Source organism: Schistocerca americana, chromosome 1 (assembly GCF_021461395.2).
Source record: "Schistocerca americana isolate TAMUIC-IGC-003095 chromosome 1, iqSchAmer2.1, whole genome shotgun sequence".
NCBI classification, from domain to species: domain Eukaryota; kingdom Metazoa; phylum Arthropoda; class Insecta; order Orthoptera; family Acrididae; genus Schistocerca; species Schistocerca americana.
Genome location: NC_060119.1, coordinates 810,605,780 through 810,630,079, shown reverse-complemented (window position 1 = coordinate 810,630,079; position 24,300 = coordinate 810,605,780). Strand labels below are relative to the sequence as shown.

The following is a 24,300-nucleotide window of genomic DNA, read 5'->3' as shown; positions in this document are numbered from 1 at the left end:
ATAGTTACATATCATACACTACTAGCCTCATATAGAGCAATAACACTTACAAATGTTTCCTTATTTTTTTATGAATTTTTGAAATTTGTAAATTTTTATTTTTTGTAAAGCTTGGGGTAAGTTATCTCAGGTGTGACTGAATATAAAAATATTATTTTTGCAGTTTGTAAACTTATATGACAGCAACATTGACATCTGACTGTGAACAAAGATATGAGTTTTTGAAAATGAGGAGATAATTCACATTACTCTACAACTGATCTTATGGCTGTTGCCTATTCATGTGTGATATTGGCTGGATATAATAAATTATTATTGAAGTAAGGTACTGAATTATACACAAAAGTGGAAACATCACTGAAATTAACATTTGTATTATTTTGACATGTTTAAAATAAATATTCTCAATTAACATCCTTCGAGATGCAACTGTTCCTAAAGCTGGTGGTGAATGTTAAGAACACTTATTTCTTCAGACAGCTTCTGTGATATAGAATAAGAACTCCCAGTTGATGTGGTAAATTCACTGAAAGTTTCCTTGTAAGTTCACTGAAAGTTTCCTTGTAAGTTCACTGAAAGTTTCCTTGTAAGTTCACTGAAAGTTTCCTTGTAAGTTCACTGAAAGTTTCCTTAAAACCTTTTTTACTGGTATCGAAACTTTGTTACTAGTAGATTTCTTGAATGATTTTCTTGGACCAGCAGGGTGGTAAAAACCATCATTGTTTTCCGCACTTATTCTTCCAACCTCTGCAAACCACCACTGTCCATCATACACACATGCCACTATGTCATTTAACGTTAAAGACAGAGATGTAATTTTCCTGATACAATGATCACCATAAATTTCGGTTTCGGATGTTACATAGCATCAAACTAAGTTTTATGTAACGCCAAGGAATTTGTGGGAATACCTTGTTCCTTTTATTGCTATACAGTTTACAAATCTGGTTTGAAGTGTTGTTTTCATATGCAGAACCACTTCTTTCTTGATCAGAAAATAGGTAATACCTTTAATATTATCCATACGAAAGACATACATGTCCTGTACTGTGAGAATTTGGTTTGTGGTTGGTCTTTGTAGGCTGGCTTTACTTACTTCGTGTTTTTTTTGTACCTCCTACTTCATCACATGCATTTTTACCATGGCAAGTTGCAAAAAAGCGCCATTCAGCCTCCAACCCCAAGTCTACTTTATGGTTGCACAGATTTGAAAAATTCTTTTTGTTCTTAAACTGACTACCACTCCCATCTGAAAAGTATATCAGCTTCTCAACTTTGGGAAAATTTTCTTTTATGTAATTTATTCCATAGTTTTGAAACTCATGTACAGCCAATGTGTTGTGCTCCACGTAGTCACTTAGAATGCAAATTGAAGAACTGCAAACTTCCATCTTTCTCATTTTTAAAGCAGAGAATAAATGGATGCACTGTTGCCTGGTCATTGACCCAGTGGTACCCTTGTATTGCATCTTGAACCACAAATTTTCTGCAAAATCAGCTAGCACTATGCATTCAGTTTCATGAAGTTGTGCTTTTTTGTCATTCAAAAACTTATGTTGGATTTTAGAAACATAGTGATTACTTTTGAGTTTTTGTAAGTTACCAATTAAAGATTCCAAGTACTCTTCCTGAGATTTAACCACTGTTATCATTTCTGCCCTGTCAGTTGTGACCCACTGTTTGAAGGTAATACTGTCTCGCATTTCCTATTCATTTGTGAGACAGTTTCCTTACCAGGGCATTTATTACAGAAACTCATCATGCAGTCATAACTGTTAGTGTCACAGACCACTAAATCTAGTAACTTTGAAGTTAAGATCACTGAGTTCGCACCCGCAGTCATCAGTTTGACATTTTGATCATATAAACAAACGCATACGGAGTGTATCCCTGAGGATCCAGCCAAAATACACCACTTAGGGTGGAGGTCACAACATTTTGACCTTCCAATTTTGCATTCAGGATGAGAAATTTTGAAAGCTACATAAAGTTCATTTAAATTTGACAGCACTAGTCGTTTCTGCTTTGTTACTTTAACTTCATTTTAACAACTCTTTTGCTATCTTTGCAACCTGGGCACATTCTACAGTTTTCATCATCTTCAAAAAACTGCTGGATCTTTTTATTGTTTCTTCACTTATACCTAAGTCTTTCTTCTTTCCTAGAACTGGAAGAATGCCTTGCTCTTTCACTAATTTTCGGGTTAGTTTAACCAAACGATGAGAAACGTTGAATTCATGAACTATTTTTTCTCTTTACCATGAGTCAGGGAGCAAACTTAAAATTTTAACTTTTTCCTCTTTAGATGTCACAGAACATTTAATTTTTAATTTCTCCATTAAGCTCAAATATTCAGTGTCAAATGATGCTGGTGGTATGTTTTCTTCTTCTTTAGAAATAATGTTGGTATCTGTATTATTAAAGCATGATTCCAAGTATTTTCTAACTTGGTCTGAAATCTGTTGTACCTTACTTTCAATAGCTGCTTTTCTTTTTCTGCTACTTAATTTTATTATGTTCAAAGCAAGAGATACGTCTAACTTAGAACAAGCAAAACCCAATATGCTAACAGCTTCCTCATTAGGAATATAAATGTCATTCACAACAAATATTTTTGAGTAACAATTTGGGCACAGGGAATTTCCACAAATCACATTAAATTTCACTTGGTAAGCTGTGTCACTCTCACATAACAATGACAAATGTTCAAGTTTTATTCCCCTCAAACCTTTAGTAATAGGCTTTTTATGAACTTTAAGTTGATCACAGCACTGTCTTCCAAAAATGTGGTTGTACTTCAGAATATATTTCTTCTCGTAATACTCACACACTGATGTTACAGAAGAACTTACTCGAAATTTAAACAAAGTTTGTCTAACTTCATCAAAGTCATTGACATTTTTCAAGTTTTTCTGAAACTGAACCGTAAACTGTTTTGTGACACACTTCACTTGCTATCTGCCCAACAGATAGCAAGTTCATCCATGTTATTGCATTCCAGTTAATCACTCAAAATTAATTACAACTTACACACGGAACAAAGCACATAACACATTTTCCAATCTCCAAGTATGCACATCCATTCCAACAGAAGTTTCAGAACAGACTGACTACAACAATGTCACACCCAGCAATAACGTACTCCTACAATCCCACACCCAGCCACTATGTACTTCTTTACTGACAATAAACCTAAATGGTATTGGGCATTTTTATTACCGCAGAACAAAAGTGAAAGCTCCTATTGTTTAATATTGCATTATTAAAAATAAACAAACTTAATGAAAACTGGGTGATAGTGTTAACTAAATATGTCACAATTAAATTTTATTAGAATGAAACAATAAACCATTTAAATAGGCAACAGGCATAAGATCAGTTGTAGAGTAATGTGAATTATTTCCTCATTTTCAAAAATTCGTATCTTTGTTCACAGTCAGATATCATTGTTCAAATTTTTCCAGTACGTTGCTATCATAAAGGTGTACAAACTGTGCAAAAATCATATTTTTATATTCAGTCACATCTGAGATAACTAACCCCAAACTTTACAAAAATGAAAATTTACAAATTTCAAAAATTCATAAAAAATTAAGGAAACATCTGTAAGTGTTCATGCTCTATATGAGGATAGTAGTGTATGATACCTAACTATAGGGAAAAAATAGACTCTCATAAATCACTCCTTGTTTGTTATTTTTGGGCCTAAAAAGTGGATTTTTGCAAATTTGGATATGAAACTTTGGAGCTCATTTTGACTGGTTATTTTTGAATTTAGGGTATTTTGTGTAATAGACAATTTTGTAGTGGACACTTTTCTAAAAATAATCATGTCAATTGCAATGTTGTAACTTCACCCACTGCAGAGATATTAAAATTTTCACTAATGTCTTCAGAATGAAAAATCGTCGTGAGCCTACAAATTAAAATGGTCGCCATGGAGTAAAGGTCCAAGATAAATTATTTTAAAAAACTGTTTTGAACTTCTCAAACATAGGGCAATCACATATAAAAAATTAAAATATTTAAAAATGGTCAAGCATTTGGGCCATTTCATATGGATTGACATACTGTTTTTGTTCTTTAAATGTACATTTTTTCAACACTGGTCATATTATTCCGTATATGTGCAACATTTGAAAGGTAATGTAATAAAAAAAAAAACACGTGTATTTGCATGAACGTTCATCGAATATGCAGTGTTACTTGGCTGTTTACTAACTGTAATTATTAAAACATATATTATAACTATCGCCAATTACATGACAAAGTGCATAAAATTTTCCTGAAAATGTACAGCAGTCGCGATAAGTGAATAAGGTCTACTTCTTGAAGAAGACTATCACATTACTTGAGTGCATTTCTTAACTGACATTTTGCAACTGCATTATGCTTTGAATTTTCACATTATTAATTATTCACAGTAGTCTTAAGAATCAGAAGTCACCTCCCTTTTTGCAGTAAAAATATAAATGTTATGATTTTCAACAAAATTCACACACACACACACACACACACACACACACACACACACACACACACACACACTGTTTGTTCTAGAAAGCACATCCAACAATTATTTGCACATTACCCTTATGTTCTGGTACATTATTCAATAATGCAAAGATTTATAAAGTTGAAACTTCCCGGCAGATTAAAACTGTGTGCCGGACCAAGACTCGAACTCGGCACACAGTTTTAATCTGCCAGGAAGTTTCATATCAGCGCACACTCCACTGTACAGGGAAAATTTCATTCTAGAAACATCCTCCAGGCTGTGGCTAAGCCATGTCTCCGCAATATCCTTTCTTCCAGGAGTGCTAGTTCTGCAAGCTTCGCAGGAGAACTTCTGAGAAGTTTGGAAGGTAGGAGACGAGGTACTGGCGGAATTGAAGTTGTGAGGACGGAGCATGAGTCATGCTTGGGTAGCTCAGTTGGTAGAGCACTTGCCCGCGAAAGGCAAAGGTCCCGAGTTCGAGTCTCAGTCCGGCACACAGTTTTAATCTGCCAGGAAGTTTCATATCAGTGCACACTCTGCTGTAGAGTGAAAATTTCATTCTACTGAATGAAGTTATTTACACCTTTATTTATGTTTGTATGATTTGGGCTTCCCATGTCTGCCCCTTGTCTTTGAAACATTGCTCTGCAGGTCGAACCATCTACGTACAAAGCAGTTCTGAGTACCTCAATCGGTTACATGTACACTGTGATCAAAAGGATCCAGACATCTGGCTGAAAATGACTTACAAGTTCGTGGCACTCTCCATTGGTAATGCTGGAATTCAATATGGTGTTGGCCCACCTTTAGCCTTGATGACAGCTTCCACTCTCGCAGTCATACGTTCAGTCAGGTACTGGAAGGCGGCCTGGGGAATGGCAGCCCATTCTTCATGGAGTGCTGCACTGAGGAGGGGTGTCGATGTCGGTCGGTGAGGCCTGGCACGAAGTCGGTTTCCCAAAACACCCCAAAAGTGCTCTATAGGATTCAGGTCAGGACACACTGCAGCCCAGTCCATTACAGGGATGTTATTGTCCTGCAACAGCTCCGCCAGTGGCTGTGCATTATGAAAAAGTGCTTAGTCGTATTGAAAGATGCAATCACCATCCCCCAATTGCTCTTCAAGAGGAGGAAGCAAGAAGCTGTTTAACCATCAATGTACGCCTCTGCTGTGATAGTGCCACATAAAACAACAAGGGGTGCAAGCCATATCCATGAAAAACACAACTACACCGTAGCATCACCACTTCCGAATTCTACTGTTGGCACTACACATACTGGCAGATGACATTCACCGGGCACTCGCCATACCTACACCCTGCCATCAGATCACCATATCGTGAACCGTGATTTGTCACTCCACACGTTTTCCTATTGCTCAATCGTCCAATGTTTACACTCCTTACACCAAGCTAGGAGTCGCTTGGCATTTACCGGCGTGATGTGTGGCTTATGAGCAGCCGGTCGACCATGAAATCCAAGTTTTCTCACCTGCCGCCTAACTGTCATAGTAGTTGCAGTGGATCCTGATGCATCTTGGAATTCCTGTGTGGTCTGGATAGATGTCTGCCTATTACAAATAACGACCTTCTTCAACTGTCGACGGTCTCTGTCAGTCAACAGACGAGATCGGTCTGTGTGCTTTTGTGCTGTACGTGTCCCTGCATGTTTCCACTTCACTATCACATTGGAAACAGTGGACCTAGGGATAGGGATGTTTAGGAGTGTTGAAATGTCATGTACAGACGTACGACACAAGTGACATCCAGTCGCCTGACCACATTCGAAGTCCGTGAGTTCCGCGGAGTGCCCCATTCTGCTCTTTCACAATGTCTAATGAATACTGAGGTTGCTGATATGGAGAACCTGGCAGTAGGTGGCAGCACAATGCACCTAATACGAAAAACATATGTTTTTGGGTGTGTCTGGATTCTTTTGATCACATAGTGTATAACGGATTTCACAAATAATGACAGGCATACGTTTTCAGGAAAATTTTATGCAAGTGTTCGTTTACTTCTTATTAATTATAAATACAAATACAATTAGTAAGCAGTGAAACGCCACTGGACATTCAATAAAAGTTCATGCCAACCCATGTGTTTTTTCATGATATTACCTTTCAAATGTCATGTATATGAAATTATATGACCAGTGTTGGGAGAAGGTCTCCTCAATACAGTGATTATGGAGTTTGAATGCTCACCAGTTGATCACCACCGTCTCATGCTTTGAATCAAAACAAAGATACATACTGAACATGTTTCTCAAAACTGCTAAGCAGTATGCCTGATCCAAACGTCATGGCCTCCTCTCACTAACAACACAGGCATTGTGTGTAGTCTACAACTTTCAGAAAAGAATCCTTATGACCAGTTTACTTTTTTATAGATTGTAATTATTATGTATTTAAAATATTTTTTGAATTTTACTTAAACTGGAAAATATAACATATATGCTTCTGTGTGTGGAGTTGTATGCTCAGCAAACAACATACACGTTTCTAAAAAACAAATAATAAATAACATTACTTACAAACACAAACTTTCTCAGTTTTTGAACACCTCAGGAATGAAACTTCCTGGCAGATTAAAACTGTGTGCCCGACCGAGACTCGAACTCAGGACCTTTGCCTTTTGCGGGCAAGTGCTCTACCATCTGAGCTACCGAAGCACGACTCGCGCCCAAACCTCAGGAATGGCTAAACAAAACCTAAAAGCTTAAGAGTACCAACTGGCACCACAAGGTACACAAAATAATGTGTCCAACTCTATCTTGGTAATCCTCTCCACATAAAATAAGTGGATACGTTGCACTGATTTAACTCTTGTAGCTCATAGTGGCAGCATTAAATGTTTATTCTGTGTCAGTACGACACTTTTGTTGGTTAAAGCTTTAACATTTTCTTTAATTATTTCTGAGTATATGCAACACATTTCATGTGCCCTTCTTTAAGATTTTGTTTTAAATTAACATGAACAAAAGTAATTTTAGTTGTTCAGAAAGTTGGAGACATACAGAAGAATATACGTATGCCTGTTCATTTCCTTTCAATTTGTTAATGAAATTGAGAGAATTACTATACATTTAATTTGTTACTTCCATGGGGGTTTTATATCAGATACAGTGGTAAATGTTCAAATTGTTGCTTGAAGAGTAAACAGCCAAAATGAGAGAGCAGCATTACTTATTACTATCAACTTTTTGACAGGAATACAAAGCTGTAATGTTTTGATGTTATCTAGCATATTTGTTTTGTGTGGCAGTTACCTTGGATGGAAAATGACTAAGTTAAGCCGAACAAACCAAACTTATAGATCATTTAAATAAAAGTCAGACAGCCCAAGATGAAATAACAATAATTTGGAAACGTCAGATTGCTACTCAATAGAAACAGAAGACACTGAGTCACAAACAAGTATGATGAAAAAGAATACTAGTTATATTTTTAGCTTTTGGACTTGGCCTTTCTTCACAAGTAGAACTCTCACCTAACAGCAATGCACTCACTCTCCCCCCTCCCCTACCCCCCCCCCCCCCCACACACACACACACAAACACAAGTCATCAGTGCTAAGGCCCAACTGCACTGTCAGACCATAGTGCCCAGTGACAGTAGCCATGCATGTGAGAGTAGTGTGCATGTGAGAGTAGTGTGAATGTGAGAGAGTTCTACTTCTAATAATTTCTGTGCGTGCAGCCAGATTCCATCGACATTCTATCATGATATTTTGGCCCACAGACGTCTGGCCATCTTTAGGTGAGTAGACAACTATTGAAGAGCCCAGGTCCAGTCACGGTATTTATGCCGAATCACACACATTCGAAATCTGCTGGCATCCTTCGGTGTATGCGTCAGGTGATGACATGTGCAAGACAGCCGAGTTGTGTGTGCTGCCATCGGTGGTGGTGGAAGTGAGAGATGATATAATCATTAAGCATTGAACAGACCCATCACTTCCACTGTGATTGGATAATTTTAATTACAGGATTCAGATTTTTATCCAGTTGAAAGCCACTGACACAATTTATATGATTTGGCAAGACATATTTCCACCGATTCCCTGATTACTCATTCTCAAAAACTGGAAACTGGGGCTAAATTTGTTTTCCACTGTATTACATAGAGTGTCCCATGAAAATTCAGTGTTCTGCAGCTGCCTATTTTAATGGTTGCCAAAGATGGGTATAAATTTCGTGTCCTGTACAATGCTCCTGGACAGTTCGTGTCATCTGTCCTATATATGCAGCACCACACTCTCAGGAATTTTGTAATCACCCACTTTTTCCGGTTGTAAATTGTCTTCAATGCATCCAACCATGGCCAAGCTTTCCACTGGTGGACGGAAGATAATGGAAGTAACATTCTTGGCATATGGAGGGAACACAGCCTATTTATAGTCATCACCTTTGTCCTCAGTGCACTGCATCTTAATATTATAGCTGTGCATGGCCTTCCTTATTTGGAGTGAAGTGTAGCCATTCTCCTTAAAAACCTTCTCCAAGTGTTCTAATTTTGCATGGAGGTTTTCATCATTTGATACTGCATGCACATGATGTATTGAAGTACAAAGAACACCGACAATTTGTGGGGAAGGGGATAGCAGCTAGATGCCTGGAGACATACATTTGTGTGCATAGGTTTTCCGTACACAGAATATCCCAGTAACCTATCATCCGTACAGCATATTAGCATGTCTACAAAGGGTAAAGTCCCATCTTCCTATATCTAAATCGTAAACTTGATGCTCTCATGTAATGAGTTTAAGTGACAAAGGAATTTCTACAGTTCTTATCCACCTTGAGGCCATACAGCAAAAGTATTGTCTACATAACGACAGAAAACCGCGGCCTTTAAAACAGCAGACTCAAGTGCTTTCTCCTCGAAAAGTCCACCACAGGGGACAAAGGGCTCCCCATCGTGAGGCTGTCTGTCTGTTCAAAGAATTCATTATTAAATAAAAAGACGGTCAAGGAGAGAGTATGTTCACACAAGGCCATCAGGTCTGCATTGAGTAAGTTACCAATAAGATGTAATGAGGCCATTAAAGGTACTTTGGTAAAAAGTGAGACCACATCAATGCTGACAGGTAAATCTGAGCTGTAAAGTTTAACTGTCTTCAAGCGATAGACAAAATCCACAGAATTACATATATACGGCGACAAAACTTACCCACGTTTCTTAGTGCATGCGCTGAAAGACGCCAGCACATTTCGCATGCATGAGATTTGGCATAAATACCGTGAATGCACGTGGGCTCTTCAGTAGTTGTCTATTCATGTGAAGATGGCCAGACATCTCTGGGTTAAAATAACACGGCAGAATGTCGATGGGATCCACCTGCACACCTGGAAATTATTAGGAGGAGGAATACCCCGGGAGAATATCGGAAGTTACACGAGAGAGTTCTTCTTCTGAAGAGGGACTGTGTCCAAAAGCTAAAAATATTTCTAGTGTTATTTTTCATTGGACTTTCTGCAGATCAAAACATTGTTTAATGTGTTTAAGTAGCAGTGCATCCTTTCCAGATTATTTAAATGCTCGTTCTTGGTTAACTGTAACAAATAAATCCAGTCAGAGTGAGACAAGTTCACAAAGACTTTGTAAGTAGGTATACAAAATAAATTTAGCGACCACTATGAATCTCATTTTTATGGCTCAGTAATAAAAGAACAATATGCACAACTACCTAGGAGTAAAAAAGACATTTGAATGCATCCAAAACCTGCTTCTCATATTAGTTCAAAGTTTCATTTTGCATGCAGTGATATTCCTTTATTATGTTACCAGATTTCTGCAGTGCAAATGGATGTTATAACTTAGGTAAAAATACATTAAGAATTGATGCACATGTAAACCTACAATAAGTCACTTAAGTACTGCTTATTGTTCTGGTTGATCACTTTCATCTGGCAAATAATTTTTCTTGTACTATCGGAAGAATAACCAACATGCAAAACCATGATCACTGCAAGCGGAGTGTCTGAAATGACATTTCTGAAGCCTCTAATTCTACAACACAGTTCTCAGTCTTTCAGTAGTAATACAGGAAACGATAAAACCTTACTGACCTCCCTTGCAGGGCTTGCTCCCCTTTTAAGAAACCGTAGAAATGAAAATATAGGAATGAAGTACTGAGCTCCTTTATGTATGTTAATCATTCAGACAATTTACACTACCAGTTCCTTCAAAACTTCCTTCCACATCTGAAAAAGAAATTAATCATTCAGAGTGTAATATTAGAAAAAACAAAATCAAACATTGGAAAATTCAGGTTGGAATAATGACAATAATATGAAAAGGATTAATCGCTACTCACCATATAGGGGAGACACTGTGTCACATACTGGCATAACAAAAGGCTACAAGGCTACTGACGAGAAATTTCAGCCTACAGGCCTTCTTCTAAAGTAAATACACACACACACACACACACACACACACACACACACACACACAGAGGGAGAGAGAGGGGGAGAGAGAGAGGGGGGGAGAGAGAGAGAGAGAGAGAGAGAGAGAGAGAGAGAGAGAGAGAGAGAGAGCGTGTTTAAAACAACTTCCATTTTGAAGTTTTTGTAAGGCCTTGAATTCATATACATAAGCCACTACGTTTTTTTTAGCCACCGCTTGGCAGCAAAATATAGGCCAAATTTATTTAAAGAACCTGAAAGTTCCCCTGCTGAGATTAAAAGCATCAGTGCAAAACTGTTATAGAAAGAGGTAAAAAAAGGTAAAAATGCTTTTTAATACCTCAATCATTGACAGCTACACATTATAACATTCAGTTTCAATAGACACAGCTTCTATAGAAACTGCTTGTCCTCAAATCTGTTGCTGTAACAAATCATGGGAAAGTTCCATATTCCAATTCTCCATAAATGTACTTTTCTTCCTGAAAAGTAAGAAAAAGACCAAATTAGCAAAAATAATACATTGCAAAAAGTATGTAAGTAAGCAAATGTAACAGTCTAATATAAGTATGTTCAGTGTAAACTGCCATCTGAAATACAGTGTGTTCTATTGATATAACTGTATTAAAACATGAATTATTTGAAGTATATGTAAATAATCCCTGTAAAAATATATCTCTAACTAAATATCATAAATGGAAATATAAAATTTTAAATTACAACTACAACAAACAAAAAATCTGCATAGTCAACAATTTGTACTGTAGATACTTCTATGTGTATCTAAGTAATATTTTTTTAAAGAATCTTGACTGTCACACTGTTTCAGGTCCACCAACACACACAGAATCATACTTTGACACAGAGATTCCTTCACAAAAATCCATGTTTCCTTTCAGCAGTTTCAACTGCAAAGTAATTTTAAACTCATTGATTGATTCACCCATTTATTTGTTAATCATATTCTGCAGGTCCTGTCAATCAAGACAATATTCAGGGAGATAGAATAAATTAACATAACTGTGACTTACAAATATGTTTATTAGAATGTATCAGGGGAAATAGAGCTTCTCTCGATATGATTTAATTGCATGGGATAAGACTTGTCTACTGGCTTCTCTCATATTTTTCAACAGCACACTGAAACAAGACTCCTGTTGTGCAATGTCCATTCGTCAAAGCATTGAAGCTATTTTATGCAGTACCAAGAGTTTCTGAAGTAGTCTGTTCCCCATTTTCTTCAAGATTAAACCCATGAATTTCAACATGTTAAAGAGAAATTACAACACATCATTTCTCACAATACATACAAAAGTTTCTGTCAAGTTATGTTAACCTTTTGGACTAAGTGTATGCATTATTACCTCCAGCAGAGCTTACAAATTAAGTATTTTAGTACTTTCATATAAATCATATCAAAGATGTAACTGTTTTGACAGTTATTTTGCTTTACAAAACTTTTCATGTCCTCTGTGATAGTGACACTTTACCTTGTGCAAGACATAGCTTAGTGCTTTCATATGGGTAATTGGCAGAAGCAGTTCTTGGCTGTCGCTGTCGCAGCATTCTGTAAAACTCTGTAGACTGGAGTGTAGATCCAAAAATGCACAAATCTTTAGTCCAAAAAATAGTGAAGCTAGGAGAAAACCTCACATATACTGAATACAAAATATGTAATCAATGTGTAATCAGACTGCAGGAACTGACCACTGTGAGACATGAGGTTAGCTGACTGTTGCTATGAATTCAGTATAACCATTAACTAATCAATGAGTGCACCTGAACTTAGGTGTGGCACATGATCTTTCGTATTTTACATCCTATAAGATGGTTCTTGAAATGAAGTCAATCTGCCGTCAGTCACAAGTAGGCAGCCTCTTACGTAATTCTACGCCAACTGCCGTATGTGTCCATTTGTGTTAATAAATCTGACCAGCGGAGTGATACACGTACTGAACAAAATTTTGAACAGATCACGTGGATCAGAGAGCTGTATTAAATAGCCGTTTCAACTGGGGTCACACACACACACACACACACACACACACACACACACACACACACACACACACACACTCACTCACTCACTCACTCACTCTCTCTCTCTCTCTCTCTCTCTCTCTCTCTCTTTGTAGATGCTCCAACATGTAATTGTTAATGTGCTCAGTATGGGCTGTGACCACTTCTGGCATCAATACAGGTCTGACAAAAACAGGACATGCTGTGAATGATGTCATCAGTATCATGTTGAGGCAATAATGCCCATTCTTCCTAAAGAACTGCTCACAAGTCTTGGAGAGAGGTTAGAGGATGCTGACATGATGCAACCGGTCTCCCTAGTGCATTCCAGACATGAACTATGGGATTCAAATTGGGAGAGCATGCAGGCCACACCATGCATGCAAAATCCTCTGTTTCCAGAAATAACATCAACCACCCGGGCTCTTCGCAGTCAAGCATTATCGTTCATCAATAAGAAACCTGAACCCAAAGCACCACAACAACAACCATGCATGAGATCCTAAGATCTCTTCAAGTTACCTGACAGCAGTTAAATCTTGCTGATTCACCCGTACCATTTAATGAAGAGGTGTTTGGGTGGTCAACATAATCCCTGCCCACACCATTAGGAATCCTCCTCGATATCGGTCTATTTCCACAATGTTTGGGTCCTGAAATTGTGCTCCACATGCCCTCCAGATGCGAATCTGTCAAGGATCACTCTCCAGACCAAATTGGGTCTCATTTGTCAAAAGAACATTAGCCCACCCATTTGACTGTCCAGGTGGCATGTTGACAGCTCCACTCTAGACGTTCCCTTCTATGAAGACACACTGGAGGTAAACAGACGGCATGTCTCCGCTAATAAAGGCCACTCTGCTGAAGCCTTCTGTACACTGTTTGCCTTGATACAAGACATCCAAGTGATGCTGCGAGACCAGATGCCAGTTGCAGTGAAGAACTAAGGAGGTAGCATCGTGCCCATAGAACCAAAATATGGTCCACTCATTCTGATATCACACATGGTCAGCCCTGTTCAGGTCTCCAGGATACAGTTTCCGTCTTTATAAACTACTGCCTCAGTCAAGAAACAACAGAATGATTCACATTAAGCCATCAGGCCATATGAATTTGCGACTCTCCTGCCTCCATTCTTTCTACGGCCCTCCACAGCAGAGGATCTGTAGGTGTCTTCTCTCCAAAGAACTACCATCCAGTGTCATTCTTATGTCACCTAAACAAAATGTGTTAACCCTGTGGCGCATAGCATCCACTATAGTGGACAGCTGTTAATGGTCATTTCTTTGGCATTTTCAATCAGTCCTGAGGCTGCAAATGCACACAGTTCACTGCAGTGGGCACTCCCCCCAGGTGTTGTGTCCTGCATGCATTTTCAGCCTCATGACTGATTGAAAACACCAGAGAATTAACCATTAAAAGTTGTCCACTGTATTGAAATTCATGCGCCACAGGGTTAATGGTAAAATAGCACAGCAGGCATCGTGGACCCAAAGCTCATCCTCCAACAGACCAGTTTCAGACTATGAAAATCTCGCATCAACCAAATCTTGTCCCTTACTGAAAATACAAAGGAAGACTATGAAAATAAGTAAATAACTTGACCAGTCTTCACTGATCTAAGCTCTGCATGTGACACAGTGAACCATAAATTGCTTAGGACAAAATTGTATGATATACTTAAAGATTAAAAGCTTGGGATATCTTGGAATCACTGCTGCAAAAGAGAACTTTCCGTCATGCTATAGAGCAGAGACGCAAGATGGCAACAGAATAAAAACAGGCTAATCCACTGCAATGTCCTGGTCCCCTCTTGCAGTAGCCAGGCCAGTCACCTGGCCACTGCCACTGCCTGTACAATACAGCCACGTCTGACAGGTCGCTACACTCCAACTGTCGTCTGCCAAAGCCAGACACAAACATGGCCAAACACAGTGTGTGCTCAATAACACTGGCAGACCATAACAACAACCTGCCGATGTTTATGCCAGATGACAACTTATGTTATTGATATTAGCATGTGTAAAGAAAGGAAGTTACGGTTTAACATCCCATTGACAACAAGATCATTAGAGATAGAACTCAAGTACAGTTTCAGGAAGAAAATGAGCCATGCCCTTTACAAAGGAACCATCTTGGCATTTGTCTTGAGCAACTGTGTTAAGTCCACAGGAAATCCAAATCTGGATTGTCAGATGGGAGTTTTGAATCTGGCAATGTGAATCACTGTCCTAAATGTGAATCCAGTGTCCTGACCACTATACTACCTCACTTGGAATGTTAGAATACGGCACAATAAGATGTATGATCTAATCCCCGCAATAGTTCAAAAGGACAGTTACGACTGATTCAGAGGCTAATTTCCATCAATGTTATTTCTGCTCACCAACAGTCCATTACAATGACATTAGCCTTTTTTTTTTTTTTCCCCACACACAAACGTGGGACTGTTTCAACACTTGGCTCAGTGCTTGACGTCTAAAATTTTGTGTATTGAAACACAACTCTTCAATCATATATCCCCCCTACCCCACCATAAAAATCAGAAGTTTCTACTTCTGTTATGTTAATTGGTGCCCCAGCATAGTGGCCAATTATAAATGTGTTGCGATTTAATAAACATATACTATTTCAAATCTGCAATGCCAAATTGTTCCAGTAAGTTAAAAAAAGTTCCCTGGAGGTGCTGGAATGCCGTTCCAGGTTAAATTAAGCCATGACTTCGAGCACACATCAGGCATCAAATGTTTCGGGCGGCTACAGACAACTTTACCTGTCAGGCCAACAGCGGACCCAACAATGTGTTGGCATTACTTGGGTACCATTGCTAGAAACTCCTCACATATGAAGAGAAAGATGTGGGGCAAAAAATGGTTACCGAAATGAGAACATTTTAGTCATATGACGTTATTGAGAGAAAGAGATAGTGAGAAGTTTTGCTATTATCTGAGAATGGACTAGTTTCATTACACTGCTGTGTTTGTTGTCACATTGAGTTCTGTGGCTACTGGCAGAGACTATGCAAATCCTGAATACTGTACTGCAATCTCATAAACATGTAAAGAGGACGAGAAAAACAGTGCAGTCATCATCGTAAAGTGGACATAGAGTGATTTATCTGACATCCAAAACGGCATGGTCACTGGCTTTTGGGCCAAGGATGCAAGCATTTTGAAATGGGTAAGTTTGTAAACTGTTCACATGCATACGTAGTTAACGTATACCGTGCATGCAAAATGGCACTATCCAAAATTGGCACCAATGCAATTGTGGTGCGCCATAGGCCATAGGTACGGAGGTGAATGAGAACAACTGCACACACGTGTATGGGACAGTAGAAATGCAACTGTCGAGGAATTGACCACCCAGGATAACCAAGGGGCTCCTCAACAACTGTTCAGTGAATGATGCTGCGTATGGGCCTCCATAGCAGGTGCCTGGTTCATGCACCCATGCTGACTGCTGTTCATCGACGACAATGAAGGCTGCAATTGGCTTGCCAGTACCACAACCAGACATCCTCTGAGTGGCGACAGGTGGCGTTTTCACATGAATCACGTCTTATGCTCTATCAGACGGATGGCCATTGGCATTACGATGTAAAACATTGAAAGCGAACACCCTCTAAACAACAGCCAGAAGGTTCCAGGCTGGAGGAGAGTGCAGTATGACCTGGAGAATGTTTTCATGGCATTCCCTGAGTGATATCGTCATTCTGGAAGGCATAATGGATCAACACGAGTATGCACCTATCCTTTGGAGATCATGTCCATCCCCACGGCAATTTGTTTTACCTCGGCACAATGGCATGCACCAGCAGGTCAATGCAACGGTCACACAGCTCACTATGTACATGCTTGGTTCGAAAAGCACCAGTATCAGTTGCCTTGGTCACCAAATTTCCAGGATTTAAACCCAATTGAGAATCTACGGGACCATCTCACTTGGGCTGTATGTGCCATTCATCATTAACCGAGAAACTGGTGCAGCTGGCCACGGCACTGAATAAACATGGCTCCACATCCCTGTCTGTGTCTTCAACAACCTCGTTGACACACTTCCTGCATGTCTAGCAGCAGTCTGTGCTGCAAAAGCTGGTTATTCAGGCTTTTGGAACAGGTGATCATGTGAATTAATGCGACTGAACGGTGTATTTAACCTGCATTCTGGACAAAGTTACTGTTTTCATGACTTGCTGCAGTACATATTTTAAAATACCGTGATAACTTGCAAACATTTGAGAAAAAGACAGCTGTGAGTAATACCCGCTGATAGCTTCCACATTACTAATGGCTAGAGTCCGAATTTTCGTGTGAATGCAGCTTGCTTGCATGTTTAGACCACTGACAAGGTAAAGACATAATTTGAAGATTTTTTTTCCGATACAACACCGTGAAGTTAGACATTTATAATGCATATTACTGGTACATTTTTTTTTTTTTTGTTTCAGTGCAAATATACAATAACTTGCATGGCAGCACTTTTTATTTATTTTTTTACATACAGGCTTCGCCAAAAGTGCAGAATTTTGTTATTGCCGGTGAACTTCACAGTCAACCGGCTCTAAAGATGTTGGTAGAAGTCAGTATACTATAGGCCGATTAAAATTACTTGATAGTTGACGTCTATCAGTTGCCACTACAGTGTTGCCACATTGGCTATTGGCTATGACTCTACGTATTACATGTGACAAACAAACAAGGCGGGTCACTTAACAAATACTGTTAATATGTAATGTGGAGCTGTGTTGGAAGTGGCCGCTGCATGTCGGAAACGCGAAACGCTCTGTCGACTGCTGATTTTAAGTGACCAATGACAATGACTGAACTGCGGCAAACGATGCGTTTTCTAGCCCTCAATTTAAACTCATGTCCTAAGCTAACCACAACTTCGTGATGTGCTATGTATCCGACAAAATGGCAATTAACAATCTGCAGAGGAACTAAAAACACCATCGTTTTGTCCACGGCGATTAAAGCTAACATCTACGAACAAACTCAAGACGGCAGACAATCAGTTTCAGCGCTAAAAGCAAACTGTAATTTCTCGGAGCACTTTTGAGAGGAGCAAGTGCACCCATTAAAGAACTGTTAACTCTCGCATTCAAATCACTTTACGCAAAACAAGATATCCCTCACTGAACCATGTTACAAAAAAAAGGACTACTTTACTATATCTGCTACTTTGTCTATTAAATCCGAAAGGACATGGAAACCTCATAGGTATGAGCCTCTCACGACGAAAGGGCTGGCCATATGGGTCGACATATTGCAAATCTAATTGTCGGACAGGGAAAACCTAATCTACTGTGCTGTAACGCAAACCACTCTACAAACACTACTTTCTTTGATGAAGGACTGTGTGAGTAATTGTATATAAAAATTGTATAGTCTGTAAACATTTTAGTAAGTCAAGGTGTCAATGTTTCGATCGTTACAAGTCTGCGGACTTCGTGGCTACTACTTACCTTTGTTACCTAACAATATTTGTTAAGGTTCAACACATGCCTTGTTTAATTTCATATTCACTACTTCAAAGAGTACAAAATGTGAGAATTGGCTTTTTTTTTTATTTTGCTCTTTCACGCTACCTTGTTAACCGCTGCATTTACACGCGACACATCTTTCTAAAAAACGAAAACCTATGTTCGGAAACAATTTTTGTTGTCCAGCTTGCATGTTCAGGTCTGCAGTGGATTTGCTAGCCCGATTAAATATAGTCTGGAAAACAGCATGTTCCAATTTCTGATTTAGTCGGAACAATCCCTACTTCTCTTCAGTTTAATTAAAAGTAGACAGATTTTTGCTCATTCTAATTTTTGTGGTTCTCTTTCACTGCAAGTCATTCCTCCATATTAACAGAATATTCTGAGAACGTGACCTAACCCAAGCACGCTTCGAAAACTGTTGGCGTTTTGTACGTGGGAACTATACCTTCGTATGCGACTCAGATCGGTAGCAATCGGGACACTTCATGCCGTAGTGATTTGTAGATCGTGGCCAACTGGGCAGCGTATCAATAGCCGGTGTTGACTGCATTGTCGTCCGCTTTGTTGCTGATCTGTTCTTTCACCGTCCGTGTTTTGTTGGGCTGTTTTGATTGTGATTTTTTTTTAATCCCATTCCGGGTTTATCTTTTCCTCAAATTCGAAAAAAGAAGCCGGTTATCAGGAGCTAATAGCAGCTCAAAAAACAGTTTTCTATTGCCTGCACTGCGTACGTACAGTACCTGTAAGCGGAGTTTGTTTCCCCGTGCATCCCAACTTTCCCCACAGCAACGCTCTCCCCGCTCGTCAGTTGCCACGTTATAGTTCGCATATGATACATGGAAGCGAAAATCGATTGTGGTAATGGAAAATCGGCAGCTATGAGGGATGATTGTAAAGTAACGCACAATAATTTTATTGACAAAAAGTTTAATGGGTAACATAACAAAAAAAATCACAAATGAACTTACATCCTTTACCTACTTTTCTACATGGTTACCAACGTCCTCAACACATGGTACCTATTGTAAAAGTCCATTTGGTTGGAGTATAACCATCTGCGGACTGCTGATTTCACTTCCGCATCTGTCGCAAAGCGTTGGCCGGCCAAGAATTTCTTCATGGGAACAAACAGGTGAAGTCCGAGATGCAAAGTCCGGACTGTATGGTGAGTGCTGGAGCACCTCTCATCCTAATTTGACGATTTTCTCACGAACAGGAGGAGCAAAATTGGGGCGTGCGATTGTCATTAAGAAGTTTGACCCCGTCGGTGTTAATGTTGTGGCATTTGTCACGAAGGGCACGATGCAACTTAACAAAAGCTTTAATGTGGACAGCAGCAGTTACAGTGGCTCCGTGTTCACAAAGACCACCAGTAACACACCATCCATATCCCAGAACACTGTCAGAAACACTTTCCTAGCGTACTGAGTCAATTTTTTTTCCGTACTGGAGAACCAACAGGTTTCTACTCCACAGAGGCCTGCTTCGTCTTGGGCGCATAGTGATATGCCCACGACTCATCAGCAGTAACGATTCCTTTCAGAAAGTCATGCCCTTCTGTAGCGTAACGCTAAAGTAATCTACGCTCGACATCTCGCTGGCCCTTTTGGTTGTGTCAAGTTCTTACGCACCCAGCGAGCACTGACTTCACGAAATTTCAACGTATCATGAACAATATCGTACCCCGCACAATACGAAACACTGAAGTGCTGCGATAAGGTTCGCAGCTGCACACGCCAGTAGCTCAAAATTGCTGCCTCAATGTCTCCTACATCCTGCAGAGTTGCAGCTGTTACCGGCTGCCCGGAGCGTGGCAAATCACGAAGATTCACACGGTCCTCTTCCGGAAGAATGCGCACCACCCGGAGACATTACTATTGCCCACACTAGGACTGTTGATATTTTTAAACATATGGGGGATCTGATATATCGATATTTAAAAAATATAATTCTCGTCCCATAACATATCGAAATATGTATAGATATATCGACGAAAGAAGTTGGTCTTCGGGCCTATAAAAATATCGGCTGCACACTGTAAATATACTATCGGTTTTAGATCTGTATATGCAAGTATTGATTTATTATTAGATATTCTGTACAATTAACAAGCTAGTGCCTGCATATCACCCAGAAGAAGAAAGAATTGAAAGGAAAGCTATGCACGTTCGTGGATTGCCGATAACCACTTTTACTAACAATGGTAACGATTGCCAATAACCACTTTTACTAACAATGGTAACGGCATGTAAGTGGCACAATAAAAGGTGTCCGATGGGTCTGTTGTTTGGTTTCATCAGATATATCTGATTTGTCTGGTACACTTCATGCAGATTTCCCTGTTTCTCATTTCTGGAACGCGAGCGACCTAGCAGCTCTAGAGCCAAAACTGCATGGTGAAGTTAACGTTGCAGTTTCTATTGGTAGCGCCTAGCGCCGATTACGTCAGCATATCTCCTCACGTGTCTCCGCCCAACGCAAAAATCAGTCTTGTCATTTAGATCATGGTAATTTTTTTCAGCAACTATTTTTGAAGAATGCTTATGTGAAGAGATAGTACACTAGTTGCGTTAATTTTTTTTTTTAACGCAACAGGTAGGCTATTTCTCCACATGGGAAATCTTGTTATACCATTCGCCTCCCCCCCCCCCCCCTCCTTTCAAGTGTACCGGACTACTACTTTCTGCTACATAAACATGCTTCACACAGTCAAAGCGAAAGACAGGACATGACAGGTGCTCAAAAAGTAGTAAGACTCCTTCATACAGTGAAAGTAAGGTAAGACTGTATTTTACTACAATTTCAAAAGAACAATTTCATATACTTAACCGAAAATAACGAAAAAAATTTAAAATAAAATAAAAATATCAGCAGTCGATATTGCTATTACAACCAATACCGACATATCGTGGGAAGTATATCACTGACATATATCGATATTTATTGGAAAAAATACCGGTACATCGATATTTTATCAATAGCCCTAGGCACTGGTGCCCGTACACAAGGGGAACGAGGGCACTGGCCTCTTTCTGTAATCTAGAGATCATTCTCTAGACTGCAGATTTAGCACTGCCACAGTCAAGCACTACACTGAGTTCATTTGGTTGTCAGGTTGATCCCTGTAAATTATATTCTGTCCTTGCTGACAGCAGTGTCTACATTGCCAAAACACAGTCCCAAATTGTTTCACTCTCGTCTCCTCATATTAAAGTTCCAAAATAAACATGGCTGCAGTGTATCTGCCCGACATGCATCACCACAGCTCCTTCCCCTACTCACAACCACAACAGTAGTTTACCATCTGTCCTTGATGGAACTGTACTCAATTTTGCACTATACCATCACGCTCTGAAGAACACAGCATTCTATACTGTATGTGCGTGCGTCTATTATTTCAGCTATGGCCCCCAAACGCACGAGAAAAATGCAATTTTCTGTTCTAGAGGGGAACAACTAAGAACGGAATTTCAGGATCAAAAAGATATCCTCTCCTGTAGATGAGACCTTATTCAAAGTGTATGCGATGCATCACTCAAGAGTTATTAATTTTGCAGTGCAGTTGCATTGGATGAACAATAACATGTAAACTGAGAAGACAGTGATCATCTTATTTGGTTGTCAATAGTCCAATCTGAGCGTTATTAAGGAAGATTTTCCAATGGACCTTTTGCACTCAGTTTCTGGAATTTTGTTATGCCGAACAACATAAAAGAATAAGAAGACACGAAAACAATGAAATTAACGTTATCACATGCGAAATTTCATAAACAAAAAACTGTTATAGAAGGCATCAAATCAAAATTGAATGAGCCTTTTTTTTTTTGGTTTACTCTCTCTTTCTCCGCTTTGAGAAGAATTACAGTGACATGTTTCGCTGGTTAATTTTGTTGATATTGAACAGTTTTTCCACAATCTGACATTCGATTTTTAATTTTCAATGTAAACATCAGTGGAATATAAATGATATATGTTCGTGAACATTTAAAGTTTCATTTCTGAAGTCGTTGGGAAGATATGTAGGAAGGAAGATTAAAGTTTAATCAAGGGTAAGGTCATCACACAGAGAACAAGCTCATATTGGGGAAGGATGGGAAATCTTTCGTTGCAGCTCTTTCAAGGGAAACATACCGGTACTCGACTTACGCAATTTACGTAAATCACAGGAAACCTAAATCTGGATGTCCGAGAGATTTGAACCGCAGTCTTTCCAAATGCAAATATGGTGGCTTACCATATCTCTGTTCACTTGGTTAACTCATTGGAGACGCTGGATTTAATCACGTAAAGATTTAACTTAAGATCGTTAGGATGAAAACATATACTTAAGATCGTTAGGATGAAAACATATACTAAAGATATGTACTTACTGTTTAGGTACTACAGTAATGTACCTAAAACATGGCGCGGGTAACTACCAAACATTTGTGTCCAACTAATTTTGCGTACTTCCCTTCAAATTTTATTTTTCGGGCACCATATCTACATCCATACTATGAAAGCCACTGTGAAATGCACGGCGGAGGTTAAGTCCCTTTGAACTAGCTGTTACGGGTTTTTCCCGTTCCATTCATGTACAGAGCGCGGAAAGAATGACTGTTTAAATGCCTTTGTGCATGCTATAATTAATCTAATCTTGTCCTCACGGTCCATGTGGAAGCGATATGCAGCATGCTTTTAGTATATTCCTAGAGTCATCATAGAAAGAGTCTTGAGTTTGTAAGAAGGTATCTCGGGATAGTTTACGCCTGTCTTCAAGAGTCTCCCAAATCAGTTCTTTCAACAATCTGCAACACTCTCCAGCAAGTTAAACAAACTTGTGACCATTTGAGCTGCTCTTCTCTGTACATCTAAATACCCCCTACATCTACATACATACTCCGCAAGCCACTGCATGGTGCATGGCGGAGAATAACTTGCCGGAATCGTGCAAGTGTCTACTTTTATTCGTGTATGAATATTACATTTTAGTTGAAAAGGGGGCGACATACACGGTAATATTTAAGAGAAAGCGTGTTTTTTTTCATTTTTTGGCGATATATCATTGTTTGGCGACTGCCAAATTTGAGTCCAAATGGTTCAAATGGCTCTAAGCACAATGGGACTTAACATCTGAGGTCATCAATCAAATTTGAGGAGTCTTAGGCCTATAAGTCATACCGCAATTCCGAGAAAAATTTCCTTTGTACAGTTTAAAGATATAACCATACTCAACTTCCAGATGAATTGTCTTTGCTTTCTAATCAGTCGTTTTGCCCTAATACTGGGGGAGGGGGGGGGGGGGGGGCGTAAACTGCTGGCATTTGCCTAATGGTGACACACATTAACGAGACGAAGAGTGTAAATGCAAACTCTGTTGTTGCTTTTCACAGCTCTTATGTTTTTATGCACGTAAATTTAAATAAAGCGTTAATATCGCATCTCTATTTGCTTTTGCGTTTCTATGCACCCTGTGCTCGCGTGTACTAAATTGTCAGACCTCTGAACAGTTTTTTCACTTCATTATACATTGTTGCAGTGTTTACACAGCGGCTTCCCGTCATATAGGAAACAATCGTCCTTCCTTCCATTATTGTGTATTCGTGTGAGACGTGTTCGTAAAATAATTAGGTGCAGCGTGTTTGTGTGAAACCATGCATAATTTAGGGAGTTGTGAAAAGTATATGGTGATCAGTGCGCGTGCTTCTTTGAGGCCGAAAGGGAACAGGACGTGAGCAGTTCCATATCATAGCCAGAAAGAGAACTTCTGAATGTCTCAGTATTAGTGAAAGTACAGTGAAGCGAATTTCGAGAGAATATACAGAAACTTTATGTCTTGCATCACCAACAAAGAATTCTGTCAGGCGACAGAAGCTTGTATTGGACGGGTTTATCCAAGCGGTCA

General features: G+C 39.3%; 1 protein-coding gene across 6 annotated transcripts in view; it reads right to left on the bottom strand.

Moving 5' to 3' along the window:
• Nucleotides 1-24,300, bottom strand: part of LOC124612770 (mitochondrial protein C2orf69 homolog) — a 230,000-nt gene that overhangs the window by 105,617 nt on the left and 100,083 nt on the right. For 4 of the 6 annotated variants that reach the window (XM_047141176.1, XM_047141184.1, XM_047141168.1 and 1 more), the window contains 2 exons: nucleotides 11,250-11,391; nucleotides 10,571-10,705 (listed from right to left, as the gene is read on the bottom strand). In XM_047141176.1, coding sequence (XP_046997132.1) covers nucleotides 10,571-10,660 — 90 coding nt within the window. In that variant the 5' untranslated portion in view covers nucleotides 10,661-10,705; nucleotides 11,250-11,391. Of the gene's footprint in view, nucleotides 1-10,570; nucleotides 10,706-11,249; nucleotides 11,392-24,300 lie in introns of those variants that run through there. The other 2 variants (XM_047141192.1, XM_047141210.1) reach the window with 2 other exon arrangements.